At 48.9% G+C, this 25018-nt stretch overlaps 1 protein-coding gene across 3 annotated transcripts in view; it reads left to right on the forward strand.

Annotated features, from left to right (window-relative positions):
- Anp32a (acidic nuclear phosphoprotein 32 family member A) overlaps positions 1–15071 on the forward strand; it is a 36783-nt gene extending 21712 nt beyond the window's left edge. For 2 of the 3 annotated variants that reach the window (XM_055597015.1, XM_055597023.1), the window contains exons 2-7: positions 7226–7375; positions 7575–7697; positions 10023–10215; positions 11146–11243; positions 13549–13612; positions 13845–15071. In XM_055597015.1, the coding sequence (XP_055452990.1) occupies positions 7226–7375; positions 7575–7697; positions 10023–10215; positions 11146–11243; positions 13549–13612; positions 13845–13906 (690 nt within the window). In that variant the 3' untranslated portion in view covers positions 13907–15071. Of the gene's footprint in view, positions 1–4589; positions 4687–7225; positions 7376–7574; positions 7698–10022; positions 10216–11145; positions 11244–13548; positions 13613–13844 lie in introns of those variants that run through there. The other variant, XM_055597010.1, reaches the window with a different exon arrangement.
- The last annotated feature ends 9947 nt before the right edge of the window (positions 15072–25018 follow it).

Below are 25018 nucleotides of genomic sequence, written 5' to 3' on the forward strand. Positions count from 1 at the left end.
GAAATCCCACACCCTGGGCCCTGGGGGACTTTTTTTTTAAATCTTGGTGTGCAGAAGGAGACCAGAGACCAGTTTCTCCATGTTAGTTATTGCCTAGAATAATAGTCTGCACACTTGCATGCTGGATCCCAAGCTCTTCAGCTCTGAGGTCCCCGTGCCTCCTTTAGGAAGCCTTGCCTGGAGGGATGTAGAGGGGCTACCAGGCATTCAAAATTCATGGACCAGAAGGACTCATCTTTTTACTCCAGCCACACTGCCCAGTGTGCAGTATGGAGGGTGGGCAGAAAGCCCAGAGTCGGGCAGCAACTTCTGCCAGGGCACACAGAATTCAGAAGCATGGCAGGGACAGAGGCCAAGTCCAGAGACTGCCTGGTTGCATCTGTCGCATATTCTGTGAGTGCTTCTTGACTAGTCCCTCTTTTTCTGGATGCCTGGAATAGTACGCTGTCTCTTCCTGTATTCTAGCCCCCACAGGAAGACAGGAAGGGAACAACTGTTACAGGAATGGAGCCGGGTAGGTTCAGTCATCACCTCCGGCCTCCCATGCCTCCCCACCCCATCCACTGCACCCTCGGCCACAGCCAGCCAGACCCCACAGCAGCTCGTTAGGCTGATTCCGGCCTCTCTGGTAACTTTATGTTACCTGAAAGTTGGGCAGGACTAGGGCAGGGCCAGGCAACCAGGGAAGGCTTGGTGCAGGAGGAGTCGACGGTTGAGATGGAAGGCAGGAATGAGGCTTTAAGAGGAGGAATAAATGGCGATGGAGTCCTGGCTCAGCGGTTAAGAGCGCTTGCTGCTTTTGTAGAAGACCCGGGTTTGCTTCCCGGAATCCACGTGTGGCTCATGGGCGTTTGTAACACCAGTTTCAAAATACCCGAAGACCTCTTCGGCCCCTGCAGGCACGGGGCACGCACACAGTGCACAGGCATGCCGGAAAAGCACTCATCACATTTTTTAATTTTTAAAAAGAAAACAAATAAAAACAAATAAAAACCCAAAGATATGAGGAACGCATATCTGCCCCGGGCTGGGGCAGAAGCTAGACATCCTTTTGCAAGCCTGGCCTGCACAGGGCCTCCAGGTACCACCAAGTGAGGGGAGCGTCCCTAGCACAGACTATTTCAGTGGAGAAGCATATGCCAAGTCACCCAACTGTGAGAGGAGGAGGGAGGAGCCAGAGACAAGAGCGAGTCACGGGGCTGGAGGGCTGGAGCTGTTGCGGCACGCCCTGCGGGCTGGACCTATGAGCCGGCCTGCTCTCCCTCAGCCCGCCCCCCCCCTGCCTCCAAGTAATGAAGATGGCGTCACCGCTGCCCGCGCCACGTGCTCCCCCGCTGCTTGCCTGCCGAGCTGCTTTGTATGCAGCAGCAAAAATCCAGGGCCCAAAGACGCTTTCAATTCTTGGGGAGGGTTTGTTTGTTTTTAAATTGAGGAAGGGCCTTGCCCCTAGCTAAGACTATGAAAGCGTGGAGACCCCAAGCTCTGGCCGCCAGGAGACTGCAGGAACTCGGGAGCTTGGTGGATGGGCTGTGTCTTCCCTTACTTTCGGGGGGTGGGGAGAGGTATGAGTCTGACCTAGGACAGAAGGCCTGGTGTGTCCGAAAAGAAAAATCACCCAGTTCAGAATTACTTGCTCCTTTTCCTTCTGCCCAGTCCATCTGCACCTGGGGCTTCCGCTAAACAATCAATCTCTCCAGTCCGTGGCACCCCTTGCTGTGTGCCATATTTTTAAAATGTAAGCCATAAGAAGGCTGGAGAGATGGCTCAGCAGTTTAGAGCACTTGTTCTCAGGACTGACACCCAGCCCTCACAACCCCCTGTAACTCCTCCGAGAGATTGTCCTCTGAAGGCTCCCCTACGCTCGTGGCATTCAGTCACAGAGACACAGTAAAAAACTGATATATAAATCCTAAGTGGTGTTTAAGTTTCATCACACCAGGTTGGTAACCAGACTTTACCGTTAAAACAAACCCAACCAAGCATACACCTCAAACCTCGATGACTCACGAAATTTGGCCTTCAAGCTAGAAATGGATCTGCAAACAGGGGATGGCCCATTTAAAAGCTGACCTAGTTAAAACCCAGGAGCACCGAAAAGCACAGGGTCAATTTGATTTGAGTCTTCTCTCTCTCTCCTGGTCTTCTCTCTCTCTCCTGTTCAAAGCCTGGAACCTGGAACAATTGGTCAGGGGCTGACAAGGGTGAAACCCAAGCTGCGTACATTTTTCCAGTGCTTGTTCAGGGAAATTATGGCTGGGGGCTGGTGTAGAAAACCAGGCAAAACAATGTAGGGAGTACGCTAGTGTCTCTAGAGCAGGCTGGGAGGCTCGGGATGATGGGCCAGGAGCCCATGGCAGGCAGGCAGGCATGAGGATTGAGGATCGGTTAGGAAGGACCCTTTTTCCTGTGTTGGCATCTTTGGTGTGGGTACAATAGTAGAGCCAACTGTGGGTAAAGGGGACTGTGGGTCGCTTTTCCCAAGCTGGTAAGGTTCAAGGACATTTCATTGTTTAATTTGGCCCTAGGATGGCACTAGAGCTGTGAAAAGAAACTAGAAACCCAAAGAGGTGAGGTGTGCTAGACCAGTGGTTCCCAACTGTCCAGACACTGCAACCCTTTAATACATCCCCCCAGTCCCAACATTACTTTTGTTGCTACTTCATAACTGTAATTTTGCTATTATGAATCACAATGTAAATATCTGTGTTTTCCCATGGTCCCAGGTGGACCCCTGTGAAAGGGTCATTCAACCCCAAAGGAGTCACAACCCATAGGTTGAGAACAGCTGGGCTAGACAGAGGAACTTGGGCTAGAACCAGGTCTGTCTGCCTACAGAGCCTGCCTCCTGCCCACCCTCACTGCATTGCCATAAAAGTTCTGAAAAAGTAAGAAGTGACTCTCTAAGTGTCCTTCCCCTTGAGTCTTTATTTTTTATTTTTTAGAAGGCTGTGGTAGACCTAAGCTGTCCATTTTAATCAGAGCCAGCTTCAAGGCCATGTGACGAATTCACATAGTTGGATGTCACTGCTATGTGAGGTTTTGTTTTGTAGAGACAAAGTTTCACCTAGCCTGGGCTGGCCTCAAACTCACTGTGCAGCTGAGAGTGATATTGAACTTGTAATCCTCCTTCCTCTAACCCAGTTTATGTATATAGTATTGGAGATGAAATGCAAGGCTTAGTGCCTCCTAGGCAAACATTTTTATCTATCAGTTCATCCCTCTAAGTGAATTTTGGGCAAGTGACCCACCTTTTCATTTTGCAGTGGTCTGAGACAGTACCTTTCTTTGGTCCTTCTGGGTACCTCTTATCTGCCCTCAGTGGCTTGTCTTACATGCCTTGTCCCTAATTCATCCTGCTTCTTGATACTCTGGGATGGGGCTATTTACCAGCTAGCTGTCCTCTCCCAGCCTGCCACCAGCCCTCTTCTGGCATACTCCTCCCCTGCCCCCCCCCATCTTGGTTCACCATGGCTCCTGTGTCCCTTCAGCCAACAAGGTGGCACAAGTGTCCTGTGTAGGGAGAACTGGAGCCCTGTTTGCTAAGTGCTGTGTCAGCTTAGTAGGGCGGCAGCTGACCTGATGTCAGGGCTGGGGCACATACCCAAAGCTATTGCATGAAACGTAGAGGTTGTGCAGTGTTGATTTCATCCGTTACAGTGTGCTGTTTGTGCTCTGCACATCAGGGCCATTTTGTGTCTCTCTTGTGCCAGGGCCAATAAGGGGGACATTTGCTAAGCAGCACTGTGCTGTGCATTCCCGCTAGGCTGATTATGGGGAAGGACAGTCTCTGACCTCTAGGAGGATCAGATGCTTAATACATGATTAAATGATTCATGCAGCCTCCGCCTCTGAGCCCAGAGCCCAGACTGGGTGCCAGCTACAATGATGGCTTCCTGGGAGGGGGGCTTGAACTAGATTTAGGTGCAAGTGTAGGTGATGGGGGAGGCTGGTGGGTCACATTTAGAAACTTGAATGTTTTCCCGGACATTAACTAGCCATGCGTGTTTTGGGAGGCTAGAATTTGCACTTTATAGGTTAAGCAGATGTCACTATGCTTTTCCTAAGGAGGTAGAAGCTTGAACCCCAGAGAAAAGGGATGGTATCATTCAGCCCAAATTAAGGGTCTCATATCCAGGGTGAGGGCTGCTACCAGTAGCCTAGGCTATCACATAACCACATCCTTCCCTGAGGTCACAGTCTTCATTTCAAGACAAACAAATTTGAAGTAGCTTGGTGGCAGTGACCAGGGCTGCAGTGTTGGAGATGTAGAAGAAAGGTCACATCTGAGAAATTTGTAGAGACCAGACTTGGTGGTTTTGAAACAAGTTCTGGGTTGAGTGAGAGTATTACTGTTTGTTATTCTGAAATTCAGTTCCCACTGGTGAGAAATGATGACAGACTCAAATTGAGGGTGGGGTGGGGTCCAATTGTTTGTTTTAAATAAGAACAGGGTCCCCTGGCTGAATTCTTGTGAATATTGCTAAACCCAAAGTACAAATTTTCAGTTTAATCCTAACTTGAAGCTCTCTCAAACTCAGGACTTGGCAAGGAAAGTCTTTTATTTTATTTTTATTTTTTAAGCACAGCACACCCTGGATACAAAAAGGGTACTCTCCTCACATGGAAGGGCTAGAGAAGAGCCACCGAGTGTGGAGGACGTGGATTGGAAATGATAGCGGTTGCGGGGTGAGAAGGGCCCCCAGTTTGGGTGTGGTGCTGGCAGGTGGGGACTGACCTGGTCGTCTGTTTGTAGAAATGCTAGGCTGCTCCCCTGGCAGCAGGAGTTGGGGAGGGACTGTGCCCCCCCAGGACAGAAGCAGCTTCCTGAGGAATTGCCTTGACTGTCCAGCATTGTCCCTCCCATCCCTGGTCCTCTTTACGCTTGGCATTGAGAGGAGAGGCTTTTGACCACTCTGGGAAAACCACAGTATGTCTGTAGACTCTGAGGATATGGTGGGATCTGCCTTTGGAAGTCGGGATTCCCAGGGAAACCAGTTAAGGAAGAAGACTGGGCCACAGGACTCCAACAGCTAATACTTGTCCCAGCAGCCACTGTTGCTCTATTTGCTTGCTGCTGGCAGCCTGGCTTTTCTTGCCCTGGGGTGGAGGCCTCCAACATATTCTAACCAGTGAGTGTCTTGACTTAGACTCATGGCCAACCTCAGCTCTTAGATCTATCAGGAAGATGGAGTGAGGCCAGGGCAGAGGCTTGGAGCTTGTGATTGTGGGAGGAAGGTGGTGTTCCTGGCTCTCTCTCCTTCGGGTGGAACTCTGAATTCCTGCTGTGCCATCCCACCTGGAGCTCTCACTGTACCTTCATCCACTGGAAGAAGGAAGGCAGTGCTCTGAGACCAGGTGCCCTGTAGTTCCTGCCATGTCATTAGCCTGAAGTGGACTCTGTTCTGCCTTTTCCCTGCAGACTGAGTTCAAGGGGTTGCTGGAAGACCAGAGGGAGATCTAGGCAAGGTCCTCTTAGAGGATAGATGCAGCCGGACAGGACTGGCTCATGTGCTGTTTAGTCAGGGAAAGGGGGAGCTCAGAGGGCAATGGCGACCCTGTGAGCCCTGTAGGCCTGTGGTCAAGTCCCATGGATGGGAGAGTGCAGCATATCTGGTCAGTGTTCTTAATGCTTTCCAGAGGCTGAACAGTAGAAGCTGCTTCTGAGGCAGAGTCCTCAGGGGCAGGGATGCAGAGGGAGGGGTCAGTCTTCTCTTATTTTAGATTCCTTACAGCCAGTCCTGGAGCCACAGATCTCTAACCCCAGCTACTTCAGAGGTGAGGCAGGAAGGTTACAACTTCAAGGTGCATGCCTTTGATCCCAGCACTCATTGGGGCAGAGACAGGCAGATGGCTGTGAGTTCGAGGCCAGCCTGGTCTACAAATTGAGTTCAGGACAGCCAAGGCTATACAGAGAAGCCTGTCTTGAAAAACAACATCAAAAAGTCCAATGTAGACAACTTGGAGAAAGCCTGTGTCAAAATGAAAAGGAAGAGTAAAAAGATAAGAAAAGGAGAGGGTACTTGCCTAGCATATATATGAGGGCCTTGGTATGGAACCTTCAGTTCCATACCACAGTAAGTGTTCCTTCTATCACCAAGAGACTGGGTTCCCCAAGCACCTGGCTTACCCAGGGTTACGTTGGTCTGCCTGCCAACTCCTTGGGCTGTTTGAGACTGCCTGAGACCCACTGGCTTTTCCCTGGCCTAGCATCCATTTGCTGTGTTCACTGGAGCCAGCAACTGCCTCTGCTTGGAACTTCCTCACCAGAGTGGTGTTGTGGTGTGTTGTTTGTTTTTTCCCCACTGTCTCTTTCTACTTGGTCAGAAACAAAGGAACCTCTCTGCCACCACCCACGGCAAGTCTTTGGAGAGCTGATAGGGTGGGGACCTTCCTGGCCCTCATATTTTAGCATGGGCCATCTTGGGAATACAGTTTTCTTCATCTTCATCTACAAGGCAGGGAACAAGAATTACACCGTGAGCCATGTCATGCGGTAACTGTGCCTTGCCTCTCCGTATACTTAAGATTAAAATAATACCAAGCGCTCAGGGCCACTCGAGCCTCTGTTCTTGAACAGCACTAAGCATTTTTTCCCTGATGGGAACTTCTGCTGAACAGTGCTGTCTAGGCATGAGGACTTAGAAAGGGTTCTCTGCTATTTTGCCCTTATGGTGAAGTGGGCCCGGTACCTGATCACAGAGATAAGTGCCAAACCTCAGGGGGCAGGCTAAAAAAAGGATTTGAGCATGAGTGTGTTCTGTGCAAGCCATGAGATTTTCGGGGAGAGGAAGGTGGGGGCTGAGCATGGCATGAGTGTCCTCCCTCCGGTGGGTGATCTGCCTGGGGCTACCTGGGTGCCTGTGGGTGGTGGGAGACTGGAGTTTTGGTTGTACACTGAAGTTGAAGAGCATGTAGTGGGAGGTTGTTATACTTGTCCACGCTCTTGTACACACACACACACACACACACACACACACACACACACCAGCCTCAGTGACAGTAAAGCCTACTGGTTGTCCTTTCTGAAATGATTCCCTAGTTCTAGAGGTGTGCTTATCCAAGGATCTTCTGGCTTGGCCTTGCTAATGGTGGAAAGAGCAGGGTAGGCTGGTGATCCTTTGCTCTGAGACAACTCTGACCTGGATAAGCGGGAAGGTTCGACATTGGGAGTGGGGGCTTCTCTGACCCTTCCCCACCTCCACTCAACACCATCCTTCCTTTCCAGGTGAAAGAACTCGTCCTGGACAACTGTCGGTCAATTGAAGGCAAAATCAAAGGCCTCACAGATGAATTTGAAGAACTGGAATTCTTAAGTACAATCAACGTAGGCCTCACCTCCATTTCGAACTTACCAAAGTTAAACAAACTCAAGAAGGTAAACACTAGGGCCTAGGATGTTGGGCGTGGGGGTGCTTTGTGTTCAGGGAGCATAATTGAGGGCAAGGCCAGGTACGTGCTCCAACTGGCTGGCATGGTCCCTGGGGATGATCCCTTCCCGCTCTCTGGGGAGAGTCAGGAGGTTCTGGGCCCTGAGCCTTCATTTTAAAAGCTTTTTCCCTCCCTGCCTCATACAGCTTGAATTAAGCGATAACAGAATCTCAGGGGACCTGGAAGTATTGGCAGAAAAATGTCCGAACCTTAAGCATCTAAATTTAAGTGGCAACAAAATAAAAGACCTCAGCACAATAGAGCCACTGGTGAGTCCCTTGGGGTCCTCCCTTTCCACTGGGGGCAGTGGGGATTGCTTTGGGGAGCCCAGCTTTTGTGATTGTCTTTTGAACTCATTTCCCCTCTTATCACTGTTTCTTTGACTCTCACTCTGTGCTGTAAGCTAAAGCAGGAACTGTTTCTTATTTCTGCTTAGTCCAGGAGAATTCGGTTTGACCAAGGTCACTTGGCCAGAATGGGCAGCCAGTGTGGGGCAGGGAATGGACCCTGGTCTGCTTGTGCCCTTCAGCCTGGGTTGTACTATGTCTGGGCTTACAGCCTGACTGGCTTGCCACCCTTTGCAGAGAGAGGAACAGTTCTAGATCTAAGCTGACTCTGGAGGTAGTCTGGCCATTTGTTTCTTCCAACGTTTATGCTAGTGGGTTAGTGGTTGGTACTGGCACGGGATTCGGGCAACATGAGGCTGTGTCTGCAGGGAGCCTGGTGCAGGCCTTCCATTTGCATATGGAGAGAAGAGAGTCTCTGTTGGTAACCAGGGCCTCAGACATGCATGATGGATGACATTTCTGGCTCTTGCTTTACTCCTTTTCCAGTTAGAAAGGGAAATGATGGTCAGAATGACAGTCTCTGTGACCAGGGTATGAGGTGCAGCATTCCTTTGATTTTGAAGAAGACCACCTGAAGATGTGATAAACAAGAATCCTTCAGAAACAGAGAAAAGTAGCCCACTCACAAAGCTTGACGGCAGGAAGGTCCTGGGGACACTGCAAAAGTGGCTGGTCCAAGTAAAGCCCGGTCACAGAGCACCCCTCAATCTGGACACTCTCGGGTCAGGGTCACACTGACTGTCAGGTGACAGTGACAGCAAGCTTGCATGGTTCTTTCAAGCCTTGACTTCACCTGACTCTCTGTCTTGGGGTCAGCTAATAAAACACTGACCACAGAAAGTTCTTTCCAGGTCTATCCCTGACCTAGGAACAAGGCAGAGCTATTTCCATCTGCCTGGGAATCCTGATGTCATCATTTTTGTCACAAGGAGAAGCATTCTGAATCACTTGTGTTGGGAGTCTGTGTCGGGAGTGGCTGAGTCAATAGTCTTCGTGAAGCAGTGCGGCCAGACTACACTGGAGACCAGGCACACACTCTTCCCTGCATGCAGATCACATGTGTTCATGCAGCTTTCCCGTCCTGGTTATTGATATGATGTTCTGTGTCCTCCCAGGGTTGGAACCTGTTTTGGGTTGGGGGCTGCCGGGCCCCTCACACATAGGAGCTCAGGTGCCCTCCCTGCCTTTGGGGCTACTGACAATCGCCTAAGTCTATAAACAAAAGTTGTTAGGAATCAACGCTGCCCCTGAGGGCTCTGCTCTTCCTAGTTTGGCCTGGTCCGAATGGCAACAGGGACTCATGGGATAGGACCCAGCTACCTCGCTTGCTAGTTTCCTGGGCCCCAATTTTCCCAGCTATTCAACATGATAGTGTGAACACATCATGTGACACAAAAGGACATACCGTATTCATTGCTACAAGCATAACTGGGTCCTCCTTCGCTTTGTCTCTTGTCCTCTTTGAGAGTTATTTAACAGACTAAGAGTATAGGCCTTTCCTTTCCTTCCTCAGATGCACTGATGATTAGCTCAGTCTTACAGGGGTGGGGATAAATTGCCTTAATGCTTGCAAGGGCTGTGCTCCTGCCTGGTGATCGTTAGATGCCAGAGTTGGGTAGTTCATGTTGTTGTTTTCATTCCCTTTGGACTTCTTGTCACAGGGGTGCACAAAGCCCTCAGCCCATATACCAAAAAGGCCCCGGGTTGGTTTTAAGCCAGTCACAGGCTAAAAAACTCCTGGTGAAACTTTTCAAACCCTCAAGTCCAACCCATTTTGTACACTGAGGTTTGGGCAAGTGTGGGTCTGGGTTGGGGAGACAGGAAGTACTTTACTTGCTATGCAGATGTGAGGACATGCAATCAAAACATCAGGGCCCAAGTAAAAGCTAGGAATGACAACACACCCCTAGAACCTCAGTGCTGGGATATTGATCTCATGTGGGTCCCAGGGGCTGGTAGGCCAGTGGTTTGACCAAAAAGCCAAAAGGGTGAGTTCCAGGTTCAGTGAGAGACCCTATCTTAAAACAAACAAACAAAAAAAATAAGGGAAGATAACCAGAGTTGACCTGGTTATCTGCAAGTGAGTACACAAGCTTCTACACACATGCAGACAGCCACAACAACGTGCCTGCTTTGCTTCTCACTGTAATCCTTGGGCTGGCCTTGCTGCCTTTTCGTAGGGCGGTTCCCCTCCCCACCCACTTTCCATAATTACCCTTACCATTGACTGCCTTTCTCCACTTGCAGAAGAAGTTAGAGAATCTCAAGAGCCTAGACCTGTTTAACTGTGAGGTGACCAACCTGAATGACTACCGAGAAAACGTGTTCAAGCTCCTGCCCCAGGTCATGTACCTCGATGGCTATGACAGGGACAACAAGGAGGCCCCTGACTCTGATGTTGAGGGCTACGTGGAGGATGACGACGAGGAAGATGAAGATGGTGGGTGACAGTGGAGACCCTGGGATGTGGGCTCACCCGGAACAAGCTGGCGAGCCATATCTAGATCCTATAGTGTGACCTCAGACTTGGGAGGGGAAGAGGCCAAAAGAGGGGATTTGGCCTGATGACCTCTTTTTGTTGTTGTTTGTTTGTTTGTTTGTTTGTTTGTTTTTGTTGTTTATCCTGGAGACCAGGTCATCTGCTGGAGAGACTGTGGTGCCCCCTGGTGGTGGCAACATGCAGGGTCACAGTAGGCAATTGTTAGACCCCCTAGAGGAGAAAGAGGGGGCTAAGAACCCCTCCTCCAACCCCTTCCCTTTGTCCACTGCAGCTTCCTTGCAGTTGGCACCCTGCAGCTTTCCTGTGTGTCTTTATAGCCCAAACAAAGCCAAGAGTCTAAATAGGCCCAGTCAATGAAGACATAAGATTTTGTTTGCTTTGTTGGCCTGGGCTCTTCTGTGAGATGCTCATATATTCTGTTGGCCTTGGTGGAGCTCCTTTGCCCGATAAATTGTGAATGTGCTCCTGTTGGGGTGCCAGTGTGGTATGTGGCAGGCGTCTGTGGTGGGGCCCCAGGTTAGCCCCCAGGCCCCTACCTAGTTGTTCCATTACTCAGGCCACATGTGGCCTTGAACAACTCATTTCTCTGAAAAGAGATGAGTTTTGTTGACTTATACTTTCTGATTCCCTGGGCCCACCCCAGAACTACTGGCTCAGACCTCAGGGTCTCTATGGCCTTACCTACACATAGGATCTTCTAGGCATGTGACTTGGAGAAGGGCCTGTAACATGAGTCACTTTTGGTGTGTTTGGCTGTGTGAATGCCACTTTAATGCATTAGAGCAGTGGGGCTCTGGGCTTTGGTGGGGGTGGGGCAGACATGGCCCACCAGGCATCTCAATCCCTATTGTCTTCTTGCATCCCCCATAGAGGAGGAGTATGATGAATATGCCCAGCTAGTGGAAGATGAGGAGGAAGAGGATGAGGAAGAAGAAGGGGAGGAAGAAGATGTGAGTGGAGAGGAGGAGGTAAGGAGACCGGGCAGGGCACCTGCGCATTCTCACCTGAGTCATGTCAGTCACAACAACCCAGGAGCCCTGGTTGTCTGTCCCCTGCCCACCCACAGGGAAGGAAAAGGGGTCCCTTTCCAAGATTCTGACAGTACAGGCTGACAGCAAAGGCATCTGCTGTAGTTCTGGGGAAGTTGGTTTCCGAGTGAGGAAGGGAATGCTGGAAGCAGGGCCTCTGCATGCTTTAGGGGAGGCCTATCTTTGTGCGTGGAGGTCAGGGAACAACTGTTGGGGGTCAATTTTGTTCTTTCTCTGGGTGGCTTCCAGGAGTTAGACTTAGGTGCCAGGCTCGGCAGCAGCAAGTACACTTACCTCGCTAAGCCTTCTTGCCAGTCCCTACTTTTTTGTTTTTGTTTTATTTTGTTTAAACAGTCTGTAGCCTTGGCCATCACTCTGTAGACCAGGCTGGCCTCGAACTCACAGAGATCTGCCTGTCTCTGCCTCCCAGGCATTGGGATTTTTAATAACCAGTCCCAGCCCTGCCTTGAGCTAGCTGTGTATCCTTGAACAAAATTTTTGGCTTTTCTGGGTGTCCTGGCATCTGTGGAGAAGGGATCAAGTGGCCTTTCTCCCTATGTTATTGAGAGTAAAGTAGTGCACTGAAAGGTGTCTCGTGAGGGCTGTGTGGCAGCCATGAGTCATTAGGTCCACACCTTCCTCCTTTTCACGTGTACTAGAGTCAGCGCTCAGGGTCTTGAGCAGCGTCATTTTTCATGAGTTGTTAAGAACACTAAATCTGCTCTTGCTGCTAATGACTAGTATAGCAGGGAGGGTTTGCAGTGACAGCGCGCGCAGACAGGTGACTTCAACTTCAGGCACACACACCACATACACACCATGGTTCTCCTAGTTTCTGCCTCCTGCCTTGATGATACACAAGACCACTTGCCACACACCGCTTGAGCAGGTTTCCTGGACTGCCTTCCCCAGGGCTCGGGATGGTGAGCCGAAAAGCCAGACTCCCGTCTGTTACTGCAGTTTCTCTTTCTTCTGGGTCCAGGCTGACAGACCCACCCTTAAGGGATACTTGGGGGAGGGAACGACTCTTTCCCTGAGGACAGGGTAATGGGACATGCAGGCTGGTAGACTGTCCGCTGTCCTATTCCGCCTGTCATAAGAGCCCCACATGTCAACTTTGTTTTCTTTCTCTGTAATCTCATTGACCATCTGCCCGTATCCAGTTGCCAGTGAAGGATCGCTTAAACACACACACTGTCTTAGCAAACAAACCAGGAAGAGAACTATACAGTGATACAAAAGCAAATTTACTTCAACAGTTCTTGGAAACAGTGGGCTGCTGTGCGCCTTGGAGACCAGGGCTTCAGGAACAGAGAGGCTACCAGCATGGAACCCTGGGAAATACCCAGAGCAAGGGCCCTGGGTTAGGAGGATGAAGTCACAGGCCTGGCTAAATTCCAAGCAAGTTGAAAGTGAGGTCCTCAAAGGCTCTTGAGCCCGTCCCTCCCCCGACACGATGCCTAGGCTTGGCTGAGGGGAGAGGCCAAGAACCGAGAGCCAGGCTTGCCCATTTGATTCTGTAGTTGCTGAAACTGGGGTCTTCCCTTGAAGCTAAAACCATATTGAGGACAGATGCAAGAAAGGATGGCCTACTTTCAACAACAGGGCATCTGCCTGGGGAGTCTGTTCTCCTAAGATCCTGCACACTGGCAAGCTGCCCGTTTTCTAGGGACTTTGCCCAGAGTTTCTAACATGGGGCAGGCCACAACTACCCCGCCCCAAGATGCTTTGCCAATATCTTACTTGATGTGGGAAATGTCTTAGGACACATGTCGGAAGCCTTGATACAAAACAGTAAGAAGCCCTAGCCTGAGCTGCAGGCCTATTGTGAGTTCTGAGCTAGAATGCAAAATCTTCCTAGGCAGGGACATTTATCTCTCTTTTTCAACTCATGTATGTATGTGGGTATACTGTATATACTTGTGTGTGTACACATGTGTTTGTGTATGTACACCCCATGTGTCAGTTGTCTGTCAGTTGTCTTTCTAGATTACTCTCTACCTTATATTTTAAGCCAGGGTCTCTCACTGAACATGGAGCCCATTGATTTGGCTAAACTGGCTGCCAATGAGCTCCGGGGCTTCACCTGTTTGTATCTCAAGTGCTGGATACACAGGCGTGTTGCTGGGCCCAGCTTTTACATATGTGCTGGGATGGAGCTTGGATGGTCAGGCTCTCTGCCACTGAGCCTTCCCAGACCCAGCAGGAGCACCTCTAATGCTCTGCTATCTGTCTTTGCCTCTAGGAGGATGAAGAAGGTTACAACGACGGGGAAGTGGAAGATGATGAAGACGAAGAGGAGGCTGGTGGTATGTCATCCTTTCCGCTCCTTCCTGGAGGCAGCCCAGCCCCTTTGCCTCTAGCATTGCCTTGCTTTGAGGACCAGACAATAGAAAGGGGTATATCCAAGGGTTCTGACACTTTTGTGCCTTTTTCATTAGATGGTCCTGATTCCTAGATGTGCAGCTCTGGGTTCATGGTGGGGACAGAGCTGAATGAAAGATGGCTGCCTGGTAACCGTCCCTTTTCCTTCTTTTCCAGAAGAAGAAAGGAGTCAGAAGCGAAAACGAGAACCCGAAGATGAGGGTGAAGAGGATGACTAAGGGGAATTAACCTGTTTGGGAAAATTCCTATCGTGATTTGACTGTTTTTACCCATATCCCCTCCCCCCTCCTATTCCTGCCCCCAAAACTTATTTTTTTCTGATTGTAGCGTTGCTGTGGGAATGAGAGGGGAAAAGTGTACTGGGGGGTGCCGGGGGGGGGGGGGGGGGGGGGGAGGAATAAAATACTATTTTTACTGCCACTCTTTTTATTTTCCCCCCTCCTTTTTCCTTGTGTCTGGTTTTGCCCCCGTAAATGCAATAGCTTAGCGCACACCCAGCAAGTATTTGTTCCTACTCTCAGAGAGGATGGCTTGGCGGCCGGCCTCTCCGTTTTCTGGTATATCTCACATCCCAGAGTTGGTCAGGAGGCTGTGGCTGGCCTCCCAGATAACTCACAGCTGAAGAGGCACAGAATCCCAGCCTCTGTGTTTGATAACTCTTGTTCTGGTTCATGTGGTCTCTGCCAGAGGTACCCAGCACCCTGGTTTGTAAATAGCAACATAAAGGCGTATTTTGGCACTGGTTCGGGGACATTCCCCATCTCTCATCCCTTTTCCCCCTTCACAGATGGCAGTGGGCTCTGCTTTTGCAAAGAGAACTTTTGTTACTCCAGGCGCTGTGATTCTGAGAGCCAGAAATCGGCAGGCTTAGAAATGGGTTGGTAATCGTAATGAAAAGAAGCAAACCTTCATATTTTAACTTCTTTTAAAAAAAAATCATGTTCTATCTTGTTCTGTAAAATATTAGAGCAGTTTGTTTTGCAGAAATGACAGGAGGACTCATCTCGGGTACTCCAGCTTAGACTCTTTTTACAAATCTAAGCTCTGGAGGCACACTGCATGTCCACTGGGTTTTTGTTCTGTTTTGTTTTCCTTCTCGCATACATCAGGAGCACGGAAAAGGAATGCAAAATTGTATTTTCTTACCTAGTGGGACTCTGAAGTGACAGCAGATTCCTCCTAGTGAATGCTGTTTGCTTTCAGCACCCCCCTTCCGGATCGCTTTAGAAGTGACGTGCTGTTTCCTACACTGTTTCATTTGTACAGAAGAACATCTGCAACTCATTTTTCTCCCACCCTTGAGAAGAGCCAAACTTTGAGTTTTATGTCTGTTTGTCATTGATAAATTTCAATAAATCTTTTTTATACAATTTTTTTGGGGGATGGCTTCTTTTGAGTTCTTATAAGCCATTGATCGTCCTGGGATCAGCTGCTGGCCAGGGAGGGAAGTCTGTATATCACCTGCTAAAACTTTAGGCTCTCCTGAGGATGTGACCTTACACCAAGATTGGAGACATTTTTTGTTCTCAGAGCAAGCCTAATGGCATGTATCCTACTTAAAGGCTACATGCTACATGAAAGAAAGGAAAGAAAGAAAGAAAGAAAGAAAGAAAGAAAGAAAGAAAGAAAGAAAGAAAGAAAGAAAGAAAAGACAGGAAAAAAGGGTGCAAGACTTATAACAAAAAATAAAGCACCCAAAGGGCAGACCAACAATAAATAGCATTTGGGTTTTTGTTTTTTGTTTTTGTTTTTTAATATCTTTGAATATCTTTCATGTCTTTTTTTTTTTTTTTCTTGTTGTTGTAAAGAATGTATTCTTGAAAACTCAGGAACGTATAAAACGTTATTTAACAAACTGTAGACTTCCAGCTGGTGTTTATTGTGTTACTTTTTTACTTGTGGTCCTGGGTACCTCTCTGTTCCCAAGTGTCCCAGCTAATACCATGGCTGGCTTCTGATTGGCTTACGCATCAAATATGTAGACTGTTAGATTTTTTCAGTTTCCCCTGCAGCATTCTTCTGATAAGTACTCACACTTAAATTTTTTTAAATCTATTGTGTGTGTGTGTGTGTGTGTGTGTGTGTGTGTGTGTGTGTGTGTGTTGCATGTCGGAACAACTTTTGGAAGTCAGTTCTTCCATGTGCATCTCAGGGATTGAACTTGGAACATCAGGCTCCATGGCAAAGGCTTTTATTCAACAGGCTAAGCTCTGTGGTCAGGACGGGGAGGCAGGCGGCCATGTCCTGGCTGTGCCGCATCAGGACAGGTGACCCGGGCTCCTTCTGTGGTGCCCTAGATAGCGTAGTGGGGTGGTGAAGAACACGCTCTCCAGACAGCCCCCAGGGCATTCCCTTTCTGTATCAACCTTTGGGAACCTTTGTGAAGGTTCTGGGGAGATGGTTCAGTAAGAAAAGCACAGACATGAGGACCTGAGGACCCTCTTCGTCCTCTGTTGTGTACAGCTAGATGTGGTGGCACACACTTGTAACCCAGCGTCAGGAGGCAGGTCCCCGGGTCTCACCCGTCAGCCACCTCGCCTACGCAGGCCCTAGATTCTGCTGAGATGCCATGTGAACATTTAAATGCAACCACTCAGGTTGACCTGTGGCCTCCATGTTTGCATATGTGCGCACACGATCTGTCCCCCCTGGAACCCACCCCTGCAGATGAGGAAGACTGGAGCTGAGTAGCTTGGGATTACGAGGTGGCCTGTCACACTGATTGTAATGACTTCAGTTTCACTGAATGGGAAGAAGGAAGGGTGAGCTTTTTCTGAGCACTGAACCTGTGTCCAGCCCCATACTTCACTCAAGGTCACACAGACAAGAACCCTGAGGAGCTGAGCTGAGCTTGCGTCTGACCCCAGAGCCAGCCTTCTTGTCCTTACACTAAGTCCCCCTAACCTCCTGCACCTTGACTTGTGCCCTGCTGGGTAAGGTGTCATGGCTTAATTCCTCTGTTCATGCTATCATGACTCTGGAGTCAGCAGTGTACTAGCAAGGGCTGAACAGATCCCAGGAAGCCATTGGGAGTCCTAACTATCCATAGTGGCACCCACCTGGAATCCCAGGACTTGGGAGTTGGAGGCTTGCAGATCAGAAGTCCAGGATCATCCATGTCTATATAAGAAGATTTTGAACAGCCTGGTTACATGAAAATAAGGCTCCTAGTTCATCCTCTAACTTGAAGTTCAGGGAAGGCAAGTGATGGGCCCAAGATCAAACCGTAAGGGAGTGGAGGAGCCAAGCCTCCAGCCCAGAACACCTTTGCCTCTGCTGAAATACGTGATTGAAGGGTGACTACAGTGAGGATGGAAGGGATGAAGTGCAGCATTTGCAGGAGGAATGGAGCCAAGCCTACAGGTTTCATGAGGCAATAGAGCCCATCAAGTTCTCCACATTCCTAGCGCAAGTGGAAGGTTCTGCATCTCCTGGTCCAGCCTGAGGAGAAGATGGTGGGGATGCCCTGGGTGTGGCCTCCAGGCCTCTTGTTTTTAGCCCATCATTCCCTCTGGTCTCCTAGGTTGCACAGAGATGTAAACAGCTTCAGAGGCAGGATGACTATCCAGCTAGTAAGTGTCTTAAAACCCCAGGTGCTTGACGCCAGAGACATGACACGGCTCTTATCTGTGTTAGAAGTGCTAGCAGATGCAGGCCAGAGGTGAGCAACTCAGGCTCTCATTTGCTGACTTGAAAAGACTATTTATATCCTGGTTCAGAAACTCATTGTTCACATTTGGAAGGGTTCCCACAGTGGGTCCCTAACAAGCAGTTCCTGTGGCAGGCTGGGCACAAGCAAGAATAGGACAAGGAGAGGGCCAGCCAGAGACAGGGACAGATCTGAAGCCAGCCAGGAAGGTGCTAGCAGGGTAGACTGGAACACTGGGACTCCAGGAGCAGATGCAGGGGTCATAACAGTTCCTCCTCATAGGGACCATTCGACTGGATGAACCTGAGGTTGTGAACACTCCATTCCTGAAGTCCAGTTGGATGATGTCAGCAGGGTGTTTTCAGTCTGCCTGGTGTCCAGAGACATGTGAAAAGTAGTAGAATACAGACAGTTTTGTTGTTTGAAAGACTTTTTTTTAAAGATGTATTTATGCATACAATGTGTGTTTGCTTGTACACCAGCATGCCAGAAGAGAGCACTAGATCTCATTATAGATGGTTGTGAGCCACCATGTGGTAGCTGGGAATTGAACTCAGGACCTCTGAAGAGTAGCCAGCGCTGTTAACCTCTGAGCCATCTCTCCAGCCAGAAAGATTAAGTTCTGCATGGGGGGAGGGCTATGTGCACATGAGTGCAGGTGTCCAAGGAGACCAGAACAAGAGGAAATCGGATACCCTGGAGCTCACCCAACATAGATGCTGGGAATCAAACTCAGGTCCTCTGCATTCTTAACCACAGCCACCTCAGGGCTACAGAGTGAGACCCAGTCTCAAAAAATCAAACAAGCAAAAACCAACAACAACCAAAAGCAAAACATGGAGGTCACGTAGGGGCATCTTCCAGGAAGAGCTTCATTCTGCAAGCAGAGCCAGGAAATCAGGGCAGCCAGCTTCCCAGGGCTCTCCATTCAGCTTCAGTCTGACCAATGCAAAGCAAGCAGCCCCCAGTTGTCCTTGAAGAAGCCTTTCACTCACTAGAACTCTATCTGGCTGACGATCATCCCCACTACACAGACTCCACACAAATAAGTGCTCATTTTCTGCTTAGTACTGGGCACAGTAAAGGATTCTCAACCAATGCCCCCCCAAATTCCCTGACCGGAGTCTCCAGGGTTTGTGTAAGCTCCAGGTCTCGCCCAGGGGAATCCTGATTCACTCTAGATTGGGGCCTGGAAAACCCGGGACTCAGGGTTTTAACAATCCTTCAGAGCACTCTTACCATGAGGGAAGTTTGGAAAATGGTATTAAACTGAATACCACCAAATGACCTGCAGAGGAAAGTTGGATTGTAGCCACATTCATTCAGTTAAGAGCAGTGAGACTCAGAGTCACTGAGTAACCTAAGCAGCTTGCCACACTGCTGAGCTGAGCTTCAAATCTGGGTCTACATGATTTTCATAGCTCCTGTGGAAAATAGGTGAGGGCAACTACCTGCATATTTCAACATATCTCGGTTGGGAGTTACTGGAAAAAAGCAAGGGGAAATGGAGAGTGAAAACTCTTTAAAAAAAAAAAAAAAAGATAGGTCAGCGAGATGACTCTGTGGGTGCTTGCTGCCAAACCTGGAACGCTCATGGTTGAAGGAGAGAGCCAACTATGAGTCATGTTTTAAGCTGAAATTGCTGTGCTTATCTGTAAAATAGAAATGCCTCTAGGCGGTAAGCCCCACTTGCCCAAGGACAGGTAACTTTCTGGAATGCAGGGAGCATTAATAAAATGCCTGTGGTGGTTTGAATAAGTATGGCCTCCTTAGACGCATGTGTTTAAATGCTTGGCCATAGGGACTGGTACTATTAGGAGGTGTGGCCTTATTGGAGGAGGTGTGTCACTGTGGGGTGGGCTTTGAGGTCTCCTATGCTCAAGTTATACCCAGTGTGGCACACACTCTCCTTCTGCTGCCTGCAGATAAAAGTGTAGAACTCTCAATTTCTTCTCCAGCACCATGTCTGCCTGCACACTGCCCTGCTTCTGCCATGATAATAATGGACTAAACCTCTGATCTGTAAGCCAGCCCCAATTAAATGTTTTCCTTTGTGAGGTCATGGTGTCTCTTCACAGCAATAAAACCCTAACTAAGACAATGTCCTACACCCAAATCTTATGGAGGTATTTTCTCAATTGAGTTTCCTTCCTTTCAGATAACTTTAGCTTGTGTCAAGTTGATATAAAACTAGCCAGGAGAGACAGAGTCAGTTGAGGAACATCAGTTGATGGTTTGTTGTTTTGCTTCCCAAAACTTTCAAGATAGTCCTTATTTATTCAAGGTCACCTGACCAGAAAGGCATTGGTAGCACCAGCACCCATAGCCTCCTGCCCTGCTGTTCTCGGAGCCATCATGGCTCACAGTTAACCACAGCAAGTTTCATCTTGACTAATTTCACACTTTTTCTCAAGATTCGAGTTCTCACACTCCACGCAGTCCTCCCTCTCATCTCTGCAGCTCTCTCTGCTTCCAAGCCAGCAACACAGAGTTCCCGTTATCCCTGGAGACAGATATATCACAGCAAACATGTTCTGAAACTCAGGTACGAGAAGAATGGGTCTCTGCTGCTCACCAGAGTACTAGCTGTTTCCAAACATTGGCGGTAGCTTCTGGCGCTTGAAAAATCAGGTGACGATGCACAGACGGAGAGGCCGAACTGCTGCGGCCATCCTAGGCCAATGCCAGAGGTTTATGTGACCTTGAACAAGTCACCTCTCATTTTCCATCTCTAGAAGGCTCAGGAGGTCAGAGCACACATTCTGCTAGGAACGGTGCAAGAGAAAGAATAATGGAAGACATGGGGAAATGAGGAACCGTGGAATCTTGGATTTAAGTACAAGTTTACCTTGTGATTGCTATTTTTTATTTTTATTTTTTGGTTTGTTTCAAGACAGGGTTTCTCTGGGTAGCCATGGCTGTCCTGGACTCACTATGTAGACCAGGCTGTCCTCAAACTAACAGAACTCCACCTGCCTCCCTGAGTGCTAGGATTACAGGTGTGTGCCACCACACTCAGTAATCAGTGATTGCTGTTTTGGGTTGTCAACTTGACTACATCTGAAGTTAACCAAAATCTAAAAATGGAGGGGAGACCAATGAGAAAGTTTTAATTAGTTTGAAATAGGAAGATCCAATTCTAATTTGAATCTTGAGGGGGAAGATAGACACCTTTAATCTGGGTTTTGAGGTGGGAAGAGACACCTTTAATCTGGGTCACATCTCTGCTTGAAGCCCACATAGGGACATGAAAGAAGGAAGCTCTCACCTTGCTAGCAAGGCCATTCCTTCACTGGCATTAGAGCCCCTCCTTCAGGGTTCCAGCATATACTGAAGACAGCTTCTTAGCATACAGGCATCGCACTAGCTTGCCTTTCAGGGGCCCAGCAACCACTAACATCACCGCCCGCTTCCTCCAGGTACACGCCAGGTGTGTGCCACGTAAAAAGACCCGACAAGACCTACCAGTCTCTCTCTTATGCAGCTCTATCTTGTCTCTTATGCTCTCCCTCTTTCTCTTTCCCTCTTTGTGCTCATGACTCAGCCAGACTCTAGCTCCTCTCCCTTTCCCTTTCCTCAAATAAACCTCCTGTATCAGACCTGTTGCATGGTGTGAATTTCCTCATCTATTATAATACACCTGAGGTGTCCAGCCCCATGAACCAAGCAAATACTAGATTTTTGGACTTTCTGTTCACAGCCAGCCAGCTGGATTAGCTGGACTGCAGCCTGTAGGTCATTTCAATAAATCCCTTTTATATATAGTGTAAGAGATTCATAAGTTTTGTTACTCTAGAGAATCCTGACTAATACTGTCTTCCATAGAAACACATGAGGATGACACCTCATCCTTTGTAACAGGAGAGGAAGAGAAAGGCCATAAATTGCCTAAGTGGGTGGACTCACTGGTAGGAAATTGGAAGGAGGGCACATGTTGGCTTTTGAAGAAAAATGTAATCTGGGGTCATCAATAAGACACAGGAACAGTGAGGGGTGGGGTGGGGACAGGAGCTTGAGATGGGGACAGAAGGCATGAGGAAGTCATTCTGGGTGGTGGGAAAGCAACCACAGTACAACAGAGGGTGGGCAGCTCAGCTAGTGGAGACCACTGAGGATAGCTTTAAAATTGGGGCATTTAGGAGCTGGGGCTACCCATTGGTAAAGTTCTTACCTAGCATGCACAAAGTTCAGGTTCCTGCCCCAGCACCATAACAGCTGCACACAGTGACACCAGTAACCTCAGCATTGGGAGCTGGAGGTAGAAGGACCAGAATTTCAAGGTCATCTTCAGCTGCAGCTGTGTTCAACACAGTCTGCAATACATGAAACCCTATCTCAAACAACAACAGCCCCTATAGCAGAGTGTTCGGGAAGTTAGGAGGCTACAGTTTGAGTTCTAAGCTGGTGAAGGAGGTGAGTCAGCACTGACAGGAGAGAGGAGGGAAGAGGCCAGTGGCAGAGATGTCCAAAGTGGAGAAGGGAGCCTCAGTGGAGGTGAACTTGAGGTTGAAGCACAGACATCCGGAGTTCAAGGTCACCCTCAGCCATACTGGGCTTTATAAGATCTTTTTCTCAAGAAGTGTTCAAGCCCTTCCCCATCTCTGCCTCTATGCTTCCTCCACATCTGAGTGTATCTTCTCATTGAAGGGAACAGCTTTGCTTAGCCACTCCCTTCCACAGTAACTTCCTACTTCAGCACAGGCCCCGAAACAATGGACTCAGTTGACCACAGATCAAAACCTCTGAAGCCATGCGCCAAAGTAAATATTTTGTCCTTTTAAGTCATTCATTTCCCTCAGATATTTGTCACAGTGACAGAAAATAATATAGTCTCCAAGGTAGGAAGCTCTCTAAAGAGGAGAAGGTGTGTAGGGCTGGGAGCTGTGGGGGTGGCAGAAGTCAGCCTGGAGCAAGAGTGGGGTCAAGGCATGTCCAAACCTCAGGAAAGCCCTGGGCCTGCTTGTCCAGAGCACATAGACTTGTATCTCCACCTTTGCTCCCTGGAGTAGGTCAGCCAGGATAAACTTCCTCTCTGCTTCTAAGGTCATGCCCTGAAGTACCTGGAATTCCTTCTTATGCAAATGAGGCATCCCCAGTGCCCCGGCCCCAGCCAATAATCTACACTCTTCCTGAAAGCCCTTAGACAACCCCAAAGGTTTAAGTAGCCTTTGTTTCCTCCATTAAACAAGCTGTCTCACCGAAGTCTGTCTCCTGAGAGTCTGTTCTCTTCAGGCTCACAGCAGCCTGGAGTCTCTTCCATTCCCAGCCACTCCAGGCCATTCCTGTGCTGCTTCCCTTTCTCAGGATCCACCTGTCTCCAACACAGGCTGATTGTGCCAAGATGAGCAGGAAAGTGGAGCCTGAACAGCAAGGGGGAAATGAGGCAGTAATGGAGAATGAAAAGAATTCCCAAGTCCAGGCTCTGGAGAGCAGACAGGACAGCCTCCCTTGTGGCTGCTTCACTCAAAGACTTTAAGAGAACAGGGTCACCCAAGAGAGCTAGAGGCCACCAGGAAGGAGCTTCATCAGGCAGTGTGCCATGGAGAAGGCCTGCCATCTGCTAACCATAGTGTATTAGTTACACATGGTGTATTGTTATCCAGTCCAGAAACCCAAGTCAAGGAAAGGTGCCATCCACATTTGGGGTAGGTGTTTTAACTTAATGTGGGAAGAGAATAAAGTCAGATCAATTCCAAAGCTGTGTGGGTCATAGCACCCAGAATTTTATTATGATGGTGATTCTAGATTCCATCAAATTGATAATCAAAACCATCACATTTGGTTCCCAACAGTTAAGGTGTAAGAGGTAGTAGAAAATAACCCTTTTGAGCTCAGCAGGTGAGGTGCTAACTGCTCATTCTGAAGACCCAAGTTCTGTCCCCAAGACCCATGTGCAGAGAACCAACCTCAGCAAATTGTTCTCTGATCTTGGCATGCACACGAGTGGCATGTTTGCACCCAAACACATCACACACACATGAAATAAATAAACACATAAGTGTAATAAAAAGAAAATAGCCTTTGTGGGTGCTAGACGGGGTTGGGGGCACCACTGGAATGGGAGGGTGCTCACAGCCAGGTGGTTGTCTTGTGTTCTGTTTGTCATTTCTGAGTTCTGGAGCATGCTCCTTTTGGGACCTCCCACTCTCCTGTGTCCCACAGTTCTCCATCCTCTGCTGTACCTGGGTACAGGGATTGTCTTTCTCATGTCACCTGGGGTCCAGTCACTCTTCTAGACCATCCCAGCAGGAAATTCTGTGACGGAAGCCCTGAGCACACACCCTTGTGACCATGTCAGGTGTTCCCCAGCCAGCATTCTAGACCTGATCACCAGAAGTCAGATGTCAAGGAGAAAAGCGGGAGGCACCCACAGCAGCCCAGCTGTGAACAGAGCATACAACAGGTATTTGAGAGACTTGTGATAAATGCCCTCTTGTCACTCAAACACGTGGCTGCTCCAGGACCTCGGGCATTGAGTTAGCTCTGCTGTTCTCTGCATGTCTCAGGCCAAAACAAGCCATTTGAGCAAACCCCATCTTCGACAGGGAACCTTGCCCCCTGCTTGCACAGATTCTGCTTTAGACAGGGAATGAAAATGAGAACATGACCGATCCAAGGTATGGTTGAGAATGGGGGTGATTTTTTATATGGAGGGGGGGCAGACAGAAGTATCTGGAGACTGAATTGGGCCATGAGGGATGTGGGGTGGGGAGTGAAAGAGGAAATGAAGAGAGAGAGAGGGCAAGTAGACCAAGAGAAGCACAGCAGACCTGTGGTGAGAAGAGCCAGGGGAGCTTGAGGACAAAATGGCTGAGTTACATAGGAAACAGGAGCTGGAGGAAGGGAAGTCCAGTCCCTAGGGTAAAGAGTGGGGTGAGAAGTGCTGGGAGGGGCCAGAGACACTGAGCTAGACTTGTCCCTGGTTTCTTTGGAACCTGACAGACAGTATGTTAGTTTCTGTTGCTGTGACAAAGATCTGAGAGGAGTGGCATAAAAAGAAGACACAGACCACCTCTGAGACTGTGAGCCAGAAATCTGATTGCCTCTGCCCTCAGAATCCTCTGTCTCTACCCTACGCAGGGCTGGGCTCACAGGTGAGTTCCGCTACACCTGACCTTACATAGCTTCTAGGGATCTGATTTCAGGTCCGCATGCTCACACAACAAACACTATCCACTAAGCATTCTCCACAGATTGTGTGTGTGTGTGTGTTTTCTGAGTGTGTGTGTGTGTGTGTGTGTGTGTGTGTGTGTGTGTGTATGTAGCATAGTGTTGGGGGCCGGGCCCAGAGCCCTGCGCACACAAAACACACCCCCCCCCCCCCCGAGCTACACCCCCCCCCCCCCCCCCCCCCCCCCGCATATGAAATTTAGTAACAAGCAAAAGTAGCATACATTGCTAGATGTCAGATACTAGTTTGCCAGCAGGGGCACAGGGATGAGAATATATTGGAGAGAGGCAGGAGGCAGAATGATGGAGTTACTCTACATCTTAATTGGGGTGTGTATTGGACATGTGTTTGCATTTATCAGAATTTATCAACCATGTAAGATTTATGTGTTTCACTGAGTGCAGACTAAAAAACAACACAACTGTAAATAAACATTGAGCCACAGCTAGTGGCTTGTGGGCTGGGTCACTCGGAGATGAAGTGGCACTGATTTCTGGAATTTATTTAGTA

This window comes from Psammomys obesus, unplaced genomic scaffold, assembly GCF_907164565.1.
Source record: "Psammomys obesus unplaced genomic scaffold, mPsaObe1.curated_primary_1811, whole genome shotgun sequence".
Classification (NCBI taxonomy): Eukaryota; Metazoa; Chordata; class Mammalia; order Rodentia; family Muridae; genus Psammomys; species Psammomys obesus.